Source organism: Corvus brachyrhynchos, unplaced genomic scaffold, assembly GCF_000691975.1.
Source record: "Corvus brachyrhynchos isolate BGI_N302 unplaced genomic scaffold, ASM69197v1 scaffold413, whole genome shotgun sequence".
NCBI lineage: Eukaryota > Metazoa > Chordata > Aves > Passeriformes > Corvidae > Corvus > Corvus brachyrhynchos.
Genome location: NW_008237240.1, coordinates 495869 through 516081, shown reverse-complemented (window position 1 = coordinate 516081; position 20213 = coordinate 495869). Strand labels below are relative to the sequence as shown.

Genomic DNA, 20213 nt, shown 5'->3' with positions numbered 1-20213 from the left:
CACATTTGCCTGACAGAGCCCCTCCAAGGACTTTCATGGAGACAGTTTTGCCAAGTTGAGAATTGTGTTTTGAGGTGACAGCTGTAACAGATTCAGAATTGCCTTTGATAAATGCATTTGCTGCATTAGTGCTAAATATCCTAAGGCTACACAGTGATTAATTAATAATTCACAATTCACTAAAAGTTCAGCAATAATTAAGCTTAGTTTCACCTGGGTATCATCTGTTGAAGAGCGCTACAGAAGCGTGGCTGGTCTTCTGAGAGGGTTCAGTGAGAAGACTGAGATTTTTACAAGGGCAAGTAGTATTAGGACAAGGGGGAATGGCTTTAAATTGAAAGAAAGTACGTTTAGATTGGATATTAGGAAGAAATTCTTCCCTGTGAGGGTGGTGAGGCCCTGGCACAGGTAGCCCAGAGAAGCTGGGGCTGCCCCTGACTCCCTGGCAGTGTCCAAGGCCAGGTTGGACGGGGCTTGGAGCAGCCTGGGACAGTGGAAGGTGTCCCTGTCCCTGACCATGGCAGAGGGCGTGGAACAAGATCATCTTTGTGTCCTTCCAACCCAACCCATTCTAGCATTCTATGGCTCTCTGAACTTATGGCTGTGAGGTCTCCCATTCTCTGTGGACACAATTCATGTGTTAAGATAACCATGCCCTTAATTGAGCCAGGTGCAAGGTAAGCACATGGTACCCACTTGTAGCAAATCTATCTTTTGAAAGAGCCCGGTCATTTCCACAGAAGCCAAATATTTCTCCTGTGAGAATTAGTTTCATTTCTGCTGTTTCTCATCATAGTGGGTAGGTGGAGCCTGTATATAAAAAAGCATTTGAAGAAGTTTCGGAAAGTCACTGCTTCTCCTTGCTACAGGAGGTAAGTTTCTCCTTACAAGGGTAAGTTTCTCCTTTCCTTCTAAAAACAGTAATGCAATTTTTTACTGTTATCTTCATTCATTTTAATGTGACAAGGCTTCAAAAAGTGTCTAAAGTAAGTGTGTTTAAACAAAGTTGCTAGGAGCAGGATTATTTGCTTTCTGGAGTGGCAAAAAAAAAGAAAAGATGTTAGTATTATTTCCTCATTAAAAGGAGACAACTGAGAGATGGCATTTAATTTTTTTTAAAGCCAGTATTCAGCAAGATGATCTAGCCAGCACTATTTATGAGTAGGATCGTAAGCTTTGCATTGCTTCATTTTCTTTATGAGAAGACAGCTAGAGTTAATAAACATACAACACAGAAACTGTGAGATTTACCCAAAAATTTATCCTGAAGTCACAGGATGTGCCAGCCAGAAGTCTATGTGCTCCTCTGGCTGGACAGAGAGTGAATAATCCAAGAACTGTGTGGGTTCAGCACTGCAGCTCTGTACCTTGGATTTGAGAGGGGATTTTTTTGGTAGGGGCTTCTCATCTTCTCCAGATGCAAAGCCAAAGGCTCATTACAAAAAAACAAAGCAACTCCTCTTCAGAACCATGAGCAGGTTGGTGTTTGTGCAGATGTGGGCGAGCAGCAGAGTGCTTCGTGTTGTGCTGGGAGAGGCTTCCCACACACAGGCAGGCAAATTCTGCAGGTATAGCTCAAGGAAATCAGTATTGTCCCAGCAAAGGAGGCAGGGGCAGCTCTGGTGAGAGGAAATTGTTGGCAGACTTTCAGTATCATCATGTCATCCAAGTGTCATGTTTCACATGTGGATTCTGGCCCATTGTAGAAGGGCTCTTAAAAATTGCAGCTGTTTTGTTTTCTTCTCCCCCTTTCTTCCATCCGATGTTGTCACGGCTCAGTACACAAAGAAATCACTATGCCATGTGGCACAGGGAAGGGTTACACAACCTACTTACCCTTTCCAGGTCCAGGGGGAGAACAGAGGTGTGGCCTCAGAAATCCACACGTTTGTTTATTCTGGTGCTGACTGCAGGTGCCTTTGTTCGGGGCTGGTGTGTGTGTGTGTACCCTGTGGTCTGCACCCCATCTCGATGTTTGTAAAGGGTGACAAAAGGTAGTTGGGTCTCCTCATGCATCCTCAGCCCCCTCCATATCCCTTCCACCTCTGTGATAGCCATGGGGTTTGTCTTAAGTAAACACGCTAGGGGGTTACTGCGGGATGTCTGGATGTTTGCATAAATAATTCATTCCAGAGAGCAGGAGCTGAGATGTCTGTGTTTAGCTTTGGTGGACACTGGCCACAAAAAGGATATAAAATGCTGCTGGAGACTGGGCCAACAGGGCAGCCTGGTGTCCCAAAGTTGCAGGGAGTTTCTGGGTTGATTTTCCCCCACTTCCCACCCCCTTCTCTCCCCACTTCCCCCAGCGCCCCCACCAGGGATACCCACAAGGTACCTCCAGCTCCAACGCTTTTGGACAGGTGTATAAATTCAAGGTCCACCCAAATATAGACATAAAATCCTAAAGGAGCCCCAGAGGTGCTTTGTTGCTTTGTAATGGTGAATTCTGCAGGGCCAAAGACTGTAAATCTGTACATTTCCAGCTGAACCTGCTCATACTGTAACTCCTTAGACATGGACTGTTGACCAAATCTGAGAGTAAGTGGACCAGGTTGCACCTAGGCTGCTCTGAGAAGTTTTGGAAGCAGGGGGAACTCACTTGTGACTCAACAGGAAGGACTGTGACCTGATTATAATCCATTGGAATAGATGATAGAGATGTTATTTTGATACTGCACTGGCAATATTTACATACTGTATTATTACATACTGTATTATAAATCTAATTATAAATGCCCATGCAGTCACTGTGTCCAGCTTCCCGTGCCTGGCCCAGAACCTTCTCTCAACTGCTCTGCTACAGTTTGTGGTGTTTTTTCTAAACTTTACACGTTGAAAGTATAACCTGCATTGTGTCTGATCATCTTCTTCTGGCATCTGTTTAAATTAGAAAACCTGTAAACTTAATTCAACCAAAACAAAATTAACAGAACAGGAAGTTAATTGCAAGCAAAGATGTGGGTCTCCTAATTTGTTTTCCGAAGTGTTTGAGTTAAACAGATCTTGGTTTCGGCAGAGGAAGGCTAAAAAAAATCTAGCTTTGAAAAAGTACTCTTGCTTTTTTGCCCTTAAATCACTCTCTCTGGAAATCACCTTCCCTGGAAAATGTCACACCAAAAGCCTCTAATTTCCTCAGTCACCAATAGAGAACAAGACTTCTGCATAAGGAAGTGCTGAACAAGGAAATAAAAGGCCTCCTAGTCCTCCCTTCTCTCTAACATCATATCAAGCAAAGTCTGCTTTTGGGAGAGGGTTTTAAGCTATAGAGGAGGGGACCACGATACAGAGCTTCTAAAACAGGAGTCAGACTTGCCTCTAACAAGTGTTTCTTCCACAAAAGAGGTGAGATGGCCACTTAGCAGACCATAGCTTGGTGTGTCCCACCTATGCAGAGCCAGCCACAGCCCTACATTCCTGACACCAGGAAGTTAAGGATTCACACTCCCTCCAATCATGCCCAGATGCTGACTGAGCTTCTCCAAACATCTTTCAGCAAAATATTTCATCAAGGAAAATTGGCTTTTTTGCAAAAGCTGGTGTAACTTTTTTTTCCCACAGAAAACAAATACTTTTTTTCTCCCCGTGGCAATTTTTTTTTTTTTAATACAAAAAAAAAAATGCGTAAGAGAGGTAGGGAGAAGGGTTCAAGTCTATTCTCTGGAGACCAATTTCAGTGACTTGAAAAGAGCTGTGGCACCTGGTACCTACCAAGGGTTTGGATCAGGGAATAAAAGTGGTGTTTGATTTTTTTCTGCTCTGATCAATGTTGCAAGGTGGAGTCACTCACTGCCCTGTGTTTGATTTCAGAAGCTGCACCTCAGAGTGGTTGGACCAGGCAGTGATCCCTGCTTAGTGAGTGTAGTGGTTTGGTCCAAAATACTCATTACTTATTTACACACTTGTGGAAAACCTACGTGGAAGCCCAGAAAATCAGCGGGTCATGGATAAAAAGAAAGCAGCATTCAAACAACCTTCTGAAAAAACCAAAAATACCCCAAAGAAAGAAGGGTTTGTATTTCCTTTCTTAAAACCATATCCAGAAGCTGTTACAGTGCCTCTCCCACCAGAAGAACCAGAAGAAGCTGATCTGATGTCAGAGAACATGTTTGAGAGAAGGCCTGACTATGAGCAGAAGGACTTGGAGAAAGAGTTTTCCGGAGAAGAGGACAAGGTAAGGCAAGAAGAGAGCACAGATTCTCCCACTCTTACTCTGTTGTTTCACTTTGTGCCTCAAAATGAATCCCTTGGTCTCTTCAGGCAATCTGCACTTGTTAGGTCTAAGGAGGACTTTTGGGATCAGGGCCAAGCAGTTATTTGTGTAACTAGGAAGAGAGGTACCTGCAATTAATCTGCAGACATTAACCATGCAGGTCTAAAAAAAAAGAGATGGCTGCAGCCTAGAAGCCAGTTTAATGTGTGACATGTATCTGTTTTGATCCTAACAACAAATGTTGAACAGAAATCATAAAAGCTGAGATATTTTTTACTTGAGGCTCTTCAACCCTCAACAGAAATGCACAGAAAGGTTAATAATAACCTGCTTGGATATTTTCCACTGAACACAGATTGGTTTAAAGTCTGTGACACAGTTATTGAAGTTTTTTGACAATTTGCTAGCTATTAAACATTGTAGTGAAGAGAGTGGGCAGGGGTTACCAAAAAGGGTTTAAAATGCCTGCCTCCAGTAATATGTGCTGCCCTCCTCATCTTGAACCAAAAAATCTGCTCTGTTTGAGTACATCTGATCCACAGACATACTTTTAGATGCATCTTTTTTGGATAAAAGTGATGGAGAGAAACGTAAGTTTTTCTTTTCGAAAAATCAGGGTTGAATGTGTCTGGCCCAATATGTCTGAAACAGATTGGTGTTCCCAAAATTGCATCTCTAAATGCAGCAGTCAGACTGGAACATGGAGAGAGGAACAGGGAGAAGAGACCAAGCTGATCTTTATATACTTCAGTTGAGCCTATTTAATAGCAGATGGACGAATTTTGCCAAAGACTGGAAATTATTTGTTTTGTTTTCATGTAAATGAAGAGCCTGTGTTGATATCTGGACATGTATCAAACCCAGAAAATGACAATAATCAGTCATTTAAAACAACCCACTCATATCCATGCCTTATGTGAGCCTAAAATGAGGTAAATAAAGAAGACCCATGATGATCTAAAATATTTCAGCCACCTGTTAAGAATGTTACAGCAGAACACTTTTGGTGTCTGTGCACAAACTAAATCTTCAAACTCCAAAATAAAGATCTAATAAGTTATTCTTTACCAAATTCAGTGATTTCTGGGATCAGTCTTCATTTGCATACACATATTCAGTACATCTGTGGATGAGTGGAAGAAAATGGCAGTTATTAAAAAACTTGTTATTAAAAAAAATTAACAAAGCACACTTAGTAATGTGTTCTTTACCTTCTCGGGATGGCTTCCAAAATTTGGTATTTTTACTAAGCATGATCTTTGAGCCAGCCTCAACTGTTTCTTTCATATTTCCAGACACCCGTTTATTACCTGGAGATGTAAGGATGCACAGTGATATGAAATACAGCTTGATGCCAGTAAATAAGTTTTACTGAAGAAAAATGAGTACAAAATGAGTCTAATTTTATTTTTTTTTTAAATTATGGAAAATTCACTGCAAGTTTAACTCCAGCAGGCTGCAGAACACACCTTGTACAACCAGTATGAGGAGAAGATCCGACCCTGCATTGATCTTGTTGACAGCCTGAGAGCTCTTGGAATAGAAAAGGACCTGTCCTTGCCTGCAATTGCAGTGATTGGAGACCAGAGCTCTGGGAAAAGTTCTGTGCTCGAAGCCCTGTCTGGTGTTGCTCTTCCCAGGGGCAATGGTAAGAATTCACTCTCTCAGGTTTTCACTTTGATGAGGTGGAAGGGGGTTTTTTTCTTCTTTTTTATTTTTTGGTCTAGAATTGGATAACTCCATGACTGAGACATGGAGGTGCCAGTGAGGCACCACAAAGTAAATCAAGGCACATGTTCCAGGTGGTCAAGAGAGCAGGAGTAAGAAGTGTGGTGTAGTTGCCCCACCTGATTCTGTGCATTTCCCAGAAAACAGCAGTGCAGCTGAGTATTACTTTCCCATGGAAAACCAGTTTTTAAATTGGCTTCTGGGGTTGGTTTGGGTTTTTTAAACAACATTTTCTTACAGATACCATTATTATTATTATTATTATCATTATTACTATTATTTCTATTATTATTATTATTATGTGTAAAAAGTGTACAAAGACCTTTACTTAAAGCATTAAGTCAGAGATGATGGTTGGAAGACTTTGCAGCTCAAGAAGATCCGCTTTTCCGCTCTGTGTGTGTATTTTCACACATATAAATTCTGCAAGTTCCGTGTGAGTTTACCATATAATCTAGTCTTTCAGGCTGGACTTGTGGAAAAGTTTTTCATGGGACTTAGCTGCAGCAGTGAAACAGATCATCCAGAGAGGAGCGAAGCTCCATCTGTGGAGGTTTGCAGGGCCAGACGTGTCTGGGAAGAGCCGTGGTTGTCCTCATCGAGCACTGGTGACAATCCTGCTCTGAGCAGGAAGTTGGACAAGCCCCCTCTGGCAGCATCTCTTGGAACATTTCCATGTTTTTGTGTGAAACATTAGGCAACCCTGTGTACATCACACACTTCGAGGCTGTGTTTCATGCACAGCAACCTCTGCCTTTGGAACTGCTGCAGGTATTGTCACTCGCTGTCCCTTGGAACTTAAACTCAAGAGGGTGCCTGAAGGCCAGCCATGGAAAGGGAAAATCTGCTACCGGAATGTTGCCCTGGAGCTCCAGAACGCCTCTGAGGTGGACAGAGCAATAAGGCAAGGTGAGTGGATTTGGCTGGCTCCATTTCCTCTGAATCCTCCTCTTAGACTGAGCAGCATCCACAGTGATTGTGGAGTAACACCAAGAGCTGGATTCAGAGCAGAAGAAGCTGGGCCAGGAAACTCTCTCGAGGGAGTTGTACCAGGGCTTCAGTGGTGAAGATGATCCATGATGAAGATCTCAGAATAGCCTGGGTTGGAAGGAACCTTAAAGTCTTCTGGTTCCAACACCTCGGGCAGGGATGCCACCCGCTAGATCCATGATCCTTTTATCCTGATCCATGATAAAGGCTCAGGCTGTGTCTTACCTGGGTGGTGTCTTCCTGGTTTCCTGGTTTCCTGGTTTGGGGAGGTTGTCTGTCAAATTGTAAACATGCAAAGCCTTAAATGGTTCCTGTCATCAGTTCAAAAGCCCAGAGAGCTTGCGGTGTCTCTGGTTGGAAATCTAATGATTTTGGAGGAAATTGCAAGAAGGCAGGGTGGAGGACAGAGAGCTTCTGCCAGGTACTGTGACCACGGGCTCGGTCACTGCCCTTTGCACGTCACATTTGCTGTTATGGCATTTCGTGCTGTGTAAGAAATCAGTGTTCTTACCCACAGGGCAGTGAGCACTTGCCCTAAATGTGAAAGTTGGATTGTCCTTACTCCCTTGAATAGCTCTGCACACTGTTATTCTTTCTATTTTTTTATTAGCTTTTCAATACATTATTTGGATATTCTCAAAACTGGCCAGGTGATTGGTATGAATTAAGTAAGGTGATTAAAGACCTGAAAATCTCTCATGAGAATGACTGTGGGGTTTCCTTGCTTCTCTGTGTTCACAGTTCAAGCATTATTGCCTTGTAGGATCTGGGACAATTTACTCTCAATCTCCCTATCAAAATGTGAAGAGTATAGAACAGCACCTATTTTTCTTTCAAGGCATCCAAGGATTAATTAATGCCTACAAAGTCACTTGTTGTTGAGGAGGCATTTCTACAACTGACCAGTATTTTACCTGATCCCTTTCATTGTGGTTTATTTACATGTATTTTGTCTGCATACATGAGAGTCCATAAATATATGCTCTGTAAAATATTACAGTTCATATTCCAACAGGACTTCACATCGCCCTGTGCTGCATGATAATTTCCTTTGATTTTTGCATAAATGGATTTAAGTGTGTGGCTGGATCTGAAAGAAAAAGCCAAGCCTAAAAGAGCCTCAGGTGGTAGTAGGTACTTTTCAAAGTCGTTGTGTTCAGCTTTGGTTTGATGCACCATCTGAAGCTTGTGTGCATTGCCTTGCTCTTTTCACAGCCCAGGATGTTGTGGCCGGTCCTAGAGGTGCCATTAGTGGACAGTTGATTTCCCTGGAAGTTCAGTCCCCTGATGTCCCAGATCTGACACTAATTGATCTTCCTGGAATTGCCAGGGTGGCCGTGGGGGACCAGCCGAAAGACATCGGGGACCAGGTAAAACTCGGCCTCGTGTGCCAGTCTGTGCCCAGGGTCTCATCCCTTGAGGGGTCCCAGCAGACCTTTTGTGAAGTAAACAGAATAAGTGGAGGGGATCTCTGCTTTTCCTCTGGCTACTTTTAGAATAAATGCTGGGGAATGCAAATAAAGCTCTAGTTGGATAAAACCTGCTGTGAGAGTGATGTGCAGGAGCTGGGTGTGTTGTTTCTCCTAAAATACCTTTAAATAGGAATTTGGAATAAGAGGAGCCCAAACTAAACTAGATATACCAAATAGAAATGAGACAAGATTGGCTTGTCTGGGCTTTACTTTCTGGGAGGAGAGTAATTTAATTTGACAGTTAGATAGCAATCTTTCTATTGTATTGAGAAGAAAGCAGCAGATGTGATAAAATCCAAACATTACCATTGTCCCCAGCTGTCTGCATGCTCCAGAGATGGAGTCTAAAGCATTGCAGCCTGTCAGAAATTGGGAGGGACGGGGAGTAGAAAAGAGAGGCATCTTTACCAAAATCCAGGTGAAAAAGAGAATTGATTTACTGCAGAAGAAGCACAGTAGGGCTGTGTGAAGCTTCTGCAAAACAACACAAATTATGAGAAACTCGTTTAGTTTGGCATTGAAACAGAAAAATGCCAACTAGATGCCATGTGCAGCTTCTGTTTTGGCTTTTTTTTGAATTTTCCCACAAACATTCTACTGAAATGTAAGCCAAAGACATTTGTGCTCCTTTCAGAGATACAAATTTGAGATTTATCAGCAGAATTGAGCTTGCTTTCTTTCCATAAGTGTGAACCTACACATCAGAACCAGATTTTCTTACATGTGATTAAATATCAAATACCTTTAATATTTCCATAATGAAAGATTATATATGCACAAGATGTTAAACTCAAGACAGGCTTAACAACATTAGTCTGGTCTCATTCAAGCCAGATGTCTGGATTAATCCTCACATCAGAAAAGAGTCTGCATTCTTCTGCTGACCCCTTTCCATGCCATCCTCCAGCATGTAATACTACCCTCAACATATGTGGCATTTAATGTCATCACACAGTGGCTCATATTGTTAGAAATTGTCACATCCTACAAGAAGCAAACGTCTGATTTCACTGAACCTCCTCACTGCTGTATTGAATTGCAGATCAAAATGCTACTTAAAAGATTTATTGGCTGCAAAGAGACAGTCAATTTGGTCGTGGTGCCATGTAATGTGGATATTGCAACAACAGAAGCATTGAAAATGGCTCAAGAGGTGGACCCCAGTGGAGAAAGGACAATAGGTGAGAGAATTTTTAAGCTATGAGTTGAAAAGGAGGGCAAATCTTGGGGTTTTTTTCCCCATGAGGGCTGATGTCCTGTGTTCTGCACCAGATCTGTGAAATTAGCTACTAGAAGAAAAAAAAAACAAATAAGGAAAGCAGCCTAAAGAAAATATTTGCAAATGTTTCTAGTCACAATTCCTGAGCAGCTCCAAGAATCCCTTAGATTGGTATCTTGCTGGCACTCATGTTATGAATAACTGGAAGATGAAAATCTCAGTTAATGGCAGTTAATCTGAAGTTAATGGTAAAAAAGCTTTGCTGCTGCTTGGTAAAAAAGGTTTGCAAAGCAAAAGACGTGGTGGGAGGCCAACCACAGAGCGAGTTTTACAGTACAAAACCCAGGAGTTGAGAGCTTTCTAGGAGAGAGAATACAAAAAAATTGCTTTATAGAACATAGTACAGAGTGTTCCTGCTTGGTGGGTAACTTTCTCTTTTAATTTTACAGGAGTCCTCACAAAACCTGACCTGGTGGACAGAGGGACTGAAGAGTCTGTTGTTAAGGTAGTGCAAAACAGGGTAATCCCCCTCAAAAAAGGGTACATGATCGTGAAGTGCCGTGGGCAGCAGGACATCCACAACAGAATGACCTTGGCTGCTGCAATCCAACACGAAAGAAACTTCTTTGAGAGTCACAAACATTTCAGGTACTCCTCGCAGAAAAGTTCTCATCAAAAACATGTTAAAGTCACCTCAAAGCTTCCTGTTGATTTGCTGAGATTTAACTTAGGGGTTACAAACAGGTATTAATTATACTCATTATTTCTCGTTGCCCATGTAGGGTTGTGTTTCAGTAACCCAGAAGATTTTTACGTAACCAAATAAACTTTTAAAATGTTGGTTTGTTGGGGTTTTGTTTTTTTTTTTGATGCAAAATACATGGGGGAAGTGCAACGAACTTCAGAAGTTCAGAATAGTCCCAAAGAATTTGAGTTAAGCATCTGAGCACTTCAAGTCAGGCACTGAAGTATTTCTATTCACTGGAAAACATGGTGAAACAGCATGAGAAGGAAAGGCTGTGCTGAGGGCACAGGCTGCCCAGATGACTCAGCAGCTGATCAATCATAATACAGAGAATGGCATCTAAAAAGGGTTTTGGATCAATGAGCTTCACACATGAAGGAATAGTAGAGCAGCACATTTATCTGCTGTTAGAATTTGCTTTATTTCAGATTCTTTTCTGTTTCCCTTCGTTCAGTCAGTAGCTGTCAAACAACTCTTGAATAAAAGTGCCCAGAGAGTCCTGGGCTGTTGCCACATCTGCACCAGCATGGTCCAGAGACTCTTTTTTTACTCAAATTGCATAATACAACTAGTGAAAACAGAGCAGAGCATCAGTGCTGCCTCCTTGCCCTGCACAGCCTGGCTATCCAAACCCACCTTTTCCTCTTTTTTCACAGGGCTGTTATGGAAGAAGGAAAGGCTACTATCCCCCATTTGGCAGAGAAGCTCACAAATGAACTTGTGAAACACATTATTGTAAGTAACAGAGGTCCCATGCTGAGCTGTTTGTATCAGTTACTACCTAAAATCTAGTTCAACCCTTCAGCCTTGGACTGCAGTCGGATTTCATCTTTATATGCACAGACAGTGCTTAATGATCCTTCAACCCAGTGATCTGAGAACAAACTGAACTGAGAGGCAGAGGTAAAAAGCCCCATGCTCTGTCCTCAGATTTGCCTTTTAACTGCAGATCAACAATAAGCAAATTATTTCATCTATTTGTGACTCGTAACTCCTGCCTTTTCAGTGGCAGCTTCTTTTTGATACTTCTCTTTGTTTATGAGGTATGTTGATCACCAGGGTGACAAGTTAGTGCTGTCAGCTTACTGAAACATGGTGATTTCTATTTAACTGAAAATGTCTTCAAAACATCAAGATGTTCTATTATATTACTATACTAATGTAAGGATATTGGGGGGTTTATTTGATATACATATATCTGTATGTAATTTATCTTATTCCATTAAGGGAAGATGCTAAACTATAGAGAACCTCTAAATTCAGTCTCAAAGGAGAAAAAAAAATTATTTATGTAAGTTACAGAAAATAAGCAATTACACAGCCATGTTCCATTAGATATTTATCAGGAATTGAGCAGTCACCACCTCATCACAACCTTTCTGGCACAACCTGTGAGGACAGTTTTTGGCTCACTGTGGGTGGCATCTTGCCCTAGCCTGCAGCTGTTCTGCCCAACTCACAGTGAGGTCCAGCCTCATTCCTCAGGGAGATCCTGGCCCCTTGCATTCCCTCAATGAAGGCCATATTTGCTCTTCCACGTTATCCCACTAGCGCACATGGGACACAGACAGCGAGCTCTTGGATTTGTAGAAATAGCAAAGATCCTGTGCAGGTGTAGGTCACTCTTAGAGGGATTTTGTTTTCCTTCCAAAACCAGGCAGGTTCAACCTATCTCAATTTCCTGTTTCACTGTCTCCTCCCCAGAAAACTTTGCCAGCACTGGAGAGCCAAGTTCGTGACACCCTCCATAAAACATTACAGGATCTGCAAAGGTACAACAGAGGCACACCCAGAACAGAGTCTGAGAAGCTGCTTTTCCTCACAGATGTGAGTATCAGTATTGGTCACAGAGCAGAGCAAGGAGGTAACTGGGGGAGAAAAAGAAACCGCTTGAAATTATCAAAACATCAACATGGACCACCAGGAAGTTTGTGGTATCTGTCACTGAAGTGCTTTGAGGGTAACAGAGACAAGCCACACCTGCAAAAATAATGGACCACAGGAGCTCATGGCACCTTCTAGCATTTTTTTTCCTGTAATTATGGGACAAAAAAGCCAAACAACTTGGTTGATTGGTCAAAATCAAGCATCTCAGCGAGGGAAAACCTATCCTCCTGCCTGCTCAACACTTTGAAGGGTTCCCATTGTTTACAGCGCTCATAAGATCAGATGTATTACTGATATGAAAATGTGATCTGCAAAATGTGATTTCCATCTAAGTGTCTCATCTCAGGGAGTTAGTCCCTCACAGTAAGCCTTCAGCAGGCAGGAGAGGTGCTTGTGAAAGCTCATCAGGCTTCATGCAAGTCTGGCTTATTAGAATTTAGTAAATGGTTCTAAAAGTCTACAGGGGGGAAAACAAAAGAGTATCAAGTTTGTTCTCCTCTAGCTGTGACAGTTTGGGGAAAAAAGAAAAAAAACAAACCCAAAAAACAACAACAACAACAACAAAAAGAAAACAACTCCAGGAGCTAAGAGCATAAAAGATGCAAGAAAGGGATGTTTTTTATGAAATGTGTCCCTGCTTTAACATCTAACAACTGCAGATTTACTTAACATCCACAAATTAACCTGAAGAAATGGAACTTTGCTAAATTGCCTACTTGTTGTTCAATTCTCTGCAGTTGATCAAACTCTTTAACCAAGACATCTCTCGGACCACGCGGGGAGAGGAGCAGCTGTTTGGAGATGAAGTCAGGCTGTTCACGAAGATCCGCAAGGAGTTCCGAACGTGGGGCGTGATTCTCCTGGAGTGTGCTGCAAGGGGTAAGCACAGAAACCATCCTGGCAGCTGTCCTGAGAGCCCATCCCCTTGCTTTTAAACCTAGACACAGCATCTTCAATAAATATTTTTCAATAAATTTAAGAACAAGAAGCCAGGAGCATCCATCTGTTGTGGTGTTAGGCAAGTTATGCTCTGGTCCCTGGGGACACGGACATAGTTTGTGTTAAATGCTGTCATTACAGAGGGGTCAGTGCTTGTCTCTTCTCCCAGCATAGCAATAAAATCAAGACACTGGCACAGAATTTGTTGGTGATTTTCTGAACCACTCTTCTAAATAACAGCAACACCAATGAATAGTAATAAGTAATAATAATCTATGTAATAATTTTTATGATTAGTGCTAATGTTTTTATTTTATTATTGCTATTAATAGTTTAGAATCTGGGTGGGGTTTGTTCCACTTTAGCTCTGGGCTAAGGTGATACCTCATACAAAAAAATATAGCACATTTGTATAATATCAACAAAGAAACATTGACTGTGATATCTTAAATAAAAACAGCTAGTCAACAGTAGATTCCCTGGAAAAAGTGTTTAAAAGCGTTTCGTGAGCTTGGAGGTTTGTTTTGTTCAGGGTTTTTTTTTAAACTTGGAAGTGACTGGTAATGGCCAGCTACTTCTGTGGGGGTAAAAATACCAAGAAGAACCAAAATTTTTCTGCCCTGTCATATCTTCTGTCAGTCAGATGCTCGATGCCATGTGTGAGAAGGCTCATTCACTGAGCCACAATGTGTTAGCTCTGTTCAGTGGTAACAAAAAATGATCTCAGTTGTTGTTCCTCTCAAGAACAACTCAAAGAGGAGAAATAAACTTCCTTCTTAAATCTGAAACGTATAAACGGAGTGATTTAGTAGCAAAGCAATGTTACTTTACCATTACAGCTAAAAAAAACACCCCCAGTAGAGTGTGGAAATATGAAGACCAGTACCGTGGACGGGAGTTCCCAGGCTTCAGCAACTACAGGACTTTTGAGGACATTATAAAAGAGCAGATCAGAGAACTGGAGGAGCCAGCAGTTGAGATCCTGAACAGCGTGATGGGTATGGCCCAGGCCACGGGGGGCTCTTGTGTGGGAGACTCTGCTGGGCCTGACGAGTTTATTTTCCAGGAGAAGCTGATGCTCTCACTGATGTTCTCAGGATCCTTCAGAGTGAGGAAGTAAATCTGATTCGACTTGGGGGTTGCTCCTTCTCTAGAGCCTTCAATCTCCACCCATGGTCTCCAGCATTTGTTCATACTTTTCCCACTGGCTCTTAGAAGGGAGTTAGAAAATAATAACTGTATAATAAATAACAAAGCAAGGAAGCAGTACTGTAGAAGTACCTAGTGCCAGTTTGGTATTCCCAAACCCAGGGAGTGGAATTCACAACCCTGAAGTGGGAACACAGCTTTTTTTGCATGACATTGCATGTATTATACAAGGACTGCTGGGGCTGAAGGAAAGGGTACATAACTCATCCAGTAAAAAGCACCCAAGGAGAAATGATGTTGTGATCCTGTCTCTTCTGTGTTGTGCCAGACTCCGTGTCTGTAAGCACAGAAACTGCTTTATCCAAGAAAATCTCACTGTTATTCAATCTCTCAGGTGTTAAGTGGTCACACTCTTGGACCTGGAAAACTAAATTTCTACTTGTTTGTATTGATCATAAAGGCAGAATATACAGCTGGTCAGCTATTTCTGAATGAATACAGAAAATCTCCCAAGACTCATATTAATACCTTAAAAACCCCACTTACTTACCTGACTTTATTTTGTCTCTCTGTTCTTCCCTTAGAACTGGTTGAAGAGAAATTTATGGAACTCGTTAAAAGGAATTTTGCTAATTTCCACAATCTAAGCAGAGCTGCCAAGGTGAGGCACTACCTATAACCTGAGATAACTCAAAAGATGGAATGGCATTTGTAAATGCTTCCATGCTTGTGGTACCTGTCTCATTGCATTACCCTTGTGCAAGTGTGGAATTTCTTGCAGGAAAATAAGGAATATCTTGAAAATGTTAGCATGATTGTAATGGCACTAATGAAAGTGCATTTTGTACAACTTTTACAAGATCTAATATATACATTCTTTATTCATTCTGCTCACATTCTTGATGTTTGCAACACAATGCAAAGAAAACCTGGTATGGCTGCCTTGAAGAGTTTATCACCAATTTCAAATTTAAGTCCTGCAATGATTTGTCAGAGTGCTAAACAGTGTTTTACCCTCTCTGAAAGCAAGCCAGGGTTTTAACCAGTGCAGGAATGTCATCTTTGATGAAAGGGAGCAGGAGGAGACAAGCCAAAAATCATCCAGCTATGAAAAAACTAGAAGATGACCATTCACAGTTTGGGCATTAGCATGTTTTGGGGTGGAGTTCAGTGATATGGATGTCCTTGAAGGCCTTTTCTCAGAAAGAGCTTTGAAGAAGAGATGAGAAGCAATACTGGCAGCCAGGAAACAGAGTTCACTCACAGGGTACTGCTGAAAAAGGAAACTCAGAGGCAAATGTGAGTGAAATAGGTGGTTTGCTATTTGACTTGCCTGGTCAAACCCTACTGAGCTCCCAGGCCAACCAGCTGGTGAACAAATAAATTATTTCATCCAAACACAGAGGTATTCAGGCAGGGTCTTTAGGTACTACACAGTGAGAGGAATGAAGAGGGAAGAAGTTCTGGCAGACACTGGATATGAGAAAAGAGTTGGGGTGTTTTCTTAGGAGTGCTAGGAAAGCATTTTAAGGGAATTTGAGCATGACTGAGGGAACTTTGCCACCCCCACAGACTTTTAGATGGAAGTATCAAAAAGGCCAGAAAGCATCAGATGGCTGCAATAAAAGCATCAGACAGGGAGGGGCTGGGCAGGGTTGGTTTGCTGACAACAGGTATTTTCCTTTGGGCTTCAAGCACCAGGTTTGGGCTGATCCCACTCGTCCATAAGGAGGGGACAAAAGCCATGTTTTGTGCTCTTTCACAAAAGAGGAACCACAGTCTAAAGCATTATTCCATGTTCCCATGGTCTGGGATTAGACAGTGCTGCATAAGGGCAGTTGAACACTGTGCCCACCTTGCCATTCCCCGGGGCCACTGCTAAGCACTGGACCCTTTCCAAAGGAAACAAATGTCTTAGGACTTCTTGTTGCTTTCTTTTGCAGGTGAAAATTGAAGACATTCGAGACAAACAAGCAGCAGAGGCTGAAAGACATATCCGGACACAGTTTAAAATGGAGAGAATTGTGTACTGCCAGGATGACCTTTACATTGGTGCTTTAAATGCCGTTAAGGCAGAAAACGGCCCCAACCTTGCCATGGGGAAAGATCTGCAGTTTCTTGATCCAAAGGAGCCCTCTGTTGTCACAGAGATGGTTTCTCACACGAGCGCCTACTTCTCTGTGAGTTCACAGGCTGTGGTACAGAGATTTGCTGCCCCCTGAGTACTGTAGCAGATACCCCTCGAGCAGATCTTGCTGGGGTCAATATCGCCCTGTATGCCATACTACCACTATGCAGGGATAGCAGCCAGAGGGTATCTAAGTGTCTCATTCAGGTACATGCTCAGCTTCTGTACAAACTCCTTGGAGCTTCTGACCAGTGATGAGGATCTCAGGATGAAGCTGGGCTGTATCAGCACAGTCGCTGGGGATAGATGGTTGCAGGATGCTGGATATGGTGATTAGGAAAGCCTGAAGGTGTCAAAGTGAGAGCTCCTAAACCACTTGTTAGCTACCTCCCAGTCTGGCTCAGGTCAGCCTCAAGCCACTGCATATTCCTGCAGCCAGCAGAAAGTGGTGTCAGCGGCTTGTAGTCAGATCCTAAACTACTGCAGCAGGAGGAGCAATAATAAAACATTACATTATAATATATCAGCTGTCTGTAGAGATCAGAGTGCATCTGCTGTATTGCAGGTAGCACCCTCTAAGTGAAGTCTCTGGAGACAAATGGGGTGTTTAAATAAAGGATCATGTTAAAGAAAGACAGAAAAGAGAGCACGCAGTATCCAGACTTGCTTTGTCATAAAACTCCCTCAGAAAGCAACAAGTTCAATATTAACAATGCAGGAAGGTAGGCAGCAGCTCACTTTGAATTCCAAGAGTAGGGTTTGTGACAAATCCCTGCAATTAAATGTTCAGGCTGCTCAGGCTGATGAAGAGAAAACCATTAGCTTTCAGAGAACAAGAAACAAAGCCAGGAGTGCATAAGCCCTTCCGTCTCACCTTGCTACACACTCTGCTGTATGTCTTACCTGCAGTTAAATATTTTTGTAAATGACCTGAGAGCCATTTCCAACAAAAAAACCCCAACTGCCAGGGCATCACAGCTCCGTGGGACTGACTTATGCAAGGCCAAATGCAGTTTGAATGAGATGGAAGCTCTTTTAAGTGTCCATGGTTTCCTACACCCTATAGGAGCTACGAATGCCATTTTCAAGTTGTATTACAAAAAGAAAGACAGAACCTCTCAACTGCAGAAAGGCACTTAGGTCTGAGTGCTCACCCAGTACCAGGAGGGCTGGAGGCAGCCACTTCCCAGAGTTGGGAGAGGTTTAGAACCTCATGTTGCCCCAAAGCACCAGGATGTCCATGGGGAAAGGGCCCCACAAGCTCTTCTAGGTTGGTCTGTTTCAGTTTGCATCCATAAATCGACCAGGCAGTTGGTCAGGTCAGACAGGAGATGATCTCTTGGAGATATCAACAGATGTAACTTAGGCACAGACATTTCCCCTTAAGGCTAAAGCTTCCTCCAAAGCTGTCTTACACTTAAAAGAACAACCACATCAGAAATACCATCTAAATGCCACCATCTAATAGAGGAATTTACCAGCTTCAGGAAAAATCACTCTTTGATGTTCTGCACCAAAACATATTGTTAGCATTCAGTGAAGACAGGTTGGACACCAGAAACTGCACAAGTTCTGTTTGTCAGGAATGTCCTCCTATAACTTGTCCCAGTGACAGCTGACAGAGCTGAGCAGAGAACAGCCTGCCTGGGCTTTAGTTTGCTGAGGGAAGAAAAGCAACAGCTGACATCCCCATGACTCCTAATTTTTAGATTTCAGGCACAAAAGAGACTGGTTGCAAACATTTTTTAGTTCATAGCAGTATTCCCTTCTTGAACAGTAATTCAGTCCAACATTTTAAAACCTTGGTACCACTTTTGTTTTTACCAGATTATCTATAGACCCTTCATTTTTCAGTTCTTTTTACCAATTTAGTATTTTGCCTTTTTCCCCCCCATCTTGCAGGGAGCAAGCAAACGCCTCTCCAATCAGATTCCTCTGATCATCCTGTCTTCTGTCCTTCATGACTTCGGAGAAAATGTGCAGACCGCAATGCTGCAACTTTTGCAAGATAAAGAGAAGTTAAACTTTCTCCTTGAGGAGGACACTGAAGCTGCTAAAACCAGGAATTACCTCAGCCAACGAGTTGATCGTCTCAGCAAAGCCTGCCAGTACCTGAGAGACTTCAGCTTGTTGTAACTTCTTTGTTTTTCAGAAGTTTTTTTCTCCTCATCTTCTAGCATTACTGAAAAATGTAACGTCAGCCCAGACCTTTAATACTAATTTCTAGTGTTCAGTTTTTCTTTATTTTCCATAATCAGTTATATGCAAACAGCTGCCTTTACGTAAAGGGCTCCACTGGGGAAGTTGTGATTAATGAACGTTATCCCATTTCTAAACATTTTCTTAATGAAACTTAACTCTGTGAAACTGTGAAACTCTGTGAACCACTGAAATAAGCACTAAAAAGCTACCACTCTGAGGATTACATGTTTTGTTGTTGTTTTTGTTTTTCTCTTTTTAATGATGGGAGCTGTGTAATTCACAAGCTGGAGAAATCAAATTATCTAACTGTTCCTCAATGAAGCTTAGTGCGTGACACTCGTGATCTCCCACTTCCCTTTGTGTTTTTGTCTTGCTGGGGTTGTTCTCTTTCCTGCTATCACCTAAAAGACACCTCTGCAAAGTGTCACCACTAGGTCAGCCCAGGAGGGAGAGAGGGAGCACACAGCGGGCATGAAACAGCTCCAGCCTAGAAGGAAAAGAAAGTTTATTTACTCCACTTCATCCAGAGGATGCCATTGGCTCTGTTCAGTCTCCTTTCCCAGCTGTCTGATTTGCAGAAGGGCCAAGAAGCTCTTTCTCTCAGATGTCTGCAGCATCACCTGAAAGTTTGGGACTGATGGGCAATGCACTGGAGAGCAGGATTTGGATGTCCAAAAGGAATGAAACCTCCCAGGATGTTAAATGTTACAAGGGTGTCTCAGCATGTGTTTTGCTGCTTTTCTCCTTCCCCTCCCCAGGGCAAGGAGAACCTTTCCAAAATCTCCTTCATTTCATGAAAGCCAATGCAAAATATGTTATCACACACCGTGTTCATGACATATTTTTCATAGAGTGCTTTGTGCACCAAAAGTAACGTCAGTATCCAGCTAGAAAAAATGTGCTTATACCAGTGTGGGATGTAGTAATTTCCAAGTTTCTTGCAAGAGAAGCCTTCTCTTCAGGCTAGAAATGACAGAAAGTGTTTGTCCCTGTGGCATGGAACTGCAGCTGGTGCCTGACTTCTGGTACAGCATTCACCCCAAGATCCAGCTTCCTTAACCCTCTTGAACACTGCAGCCAGTTTCTCCTTTCTTCCAGTACATGATTTTGCTACCATTGACTTGCAGTGATGCAGGTCAGAAGCCACAGAAAAAGCACCTCAGACCTGTAACAACTTAATTTTTTAATTTCTGTTTTGAAAGTACTTTCAACTCATGGGCTATTTCACTGTATCCCCATGCCCCAAGGTGCACTTGATGCACAAGGGCTATTGAAAACACCCATCTCACACCTAAAGAGGAGAGGCAAGGACACATTGCTCCAGGCAGCATGAGGTGGAATAACAAAATAGGGTGCAACTCGCTCAAGCCACTGCCTGCAGGCTAAACTTCCTTATTTAATTCAATTAATTCAGGGTGATTTCACCAGACCCAGCCACCAAAGACATTCAGCATTCCTGGGCACCCTGCTCTCTGGGTTTGTTCAAGGGCCTGAAATATTGGAATTAAAAAAATCTCTTTGCTGACCCTCTTGAAGTGTTTTTC

General features: G+C 42.4%; 1 protein-coding gene across 2 annotated transcripts; it reads left to right on the top strand.

Annotated features, from left to right (window-relative positions):
* The first annotated feature begins 538 nt into the window (after positions 1 to 538).
* LOC103612872 (interferon-induced GTP-binding protein Mx) lies at positions 539 to 20199 on the top strand. Of its 2 annotated transcripts, none has more exons than XM_008630584.2 (14): positions 539 to 872; positions 3808 to 4171; positions 5666 to 5858; positions 6710 to 6847; positions 8144 to 8298; positions 9443 to 9581; positions 10069 to 10267; positions 11021 to 11099; positions 12069 to 12191; positions 12989 to 13130; positions 14030 to 14188; positions 14924 to 15000; positions 16283 to 16519; positions 18370 to 20199. In XM_008630584.2, the coding sequence occupies exons 2-14, from the start codon at positions 3941 to 3943 to the stop codon at positions 18601 to 18603; spliced, it is 2106 nt and encodes a 701-aa protein (XP_008628806.1). In that variant the 5' UTR covers positions 539 to 872; positions 3808 to 3940; the 3' UTR covers positions 18604 to 20199. The 2 variants fall into 2 exon arrangements, with proteins under 2 accessions (XP_008628806.1, XP_017585670.1); XM_017730181.1 differs by having other exon boundaries at positions 545 to 872; positions 5663 to 5858.
* Positions 20200 to 20213: the final 14 nt, after the last annotated feature.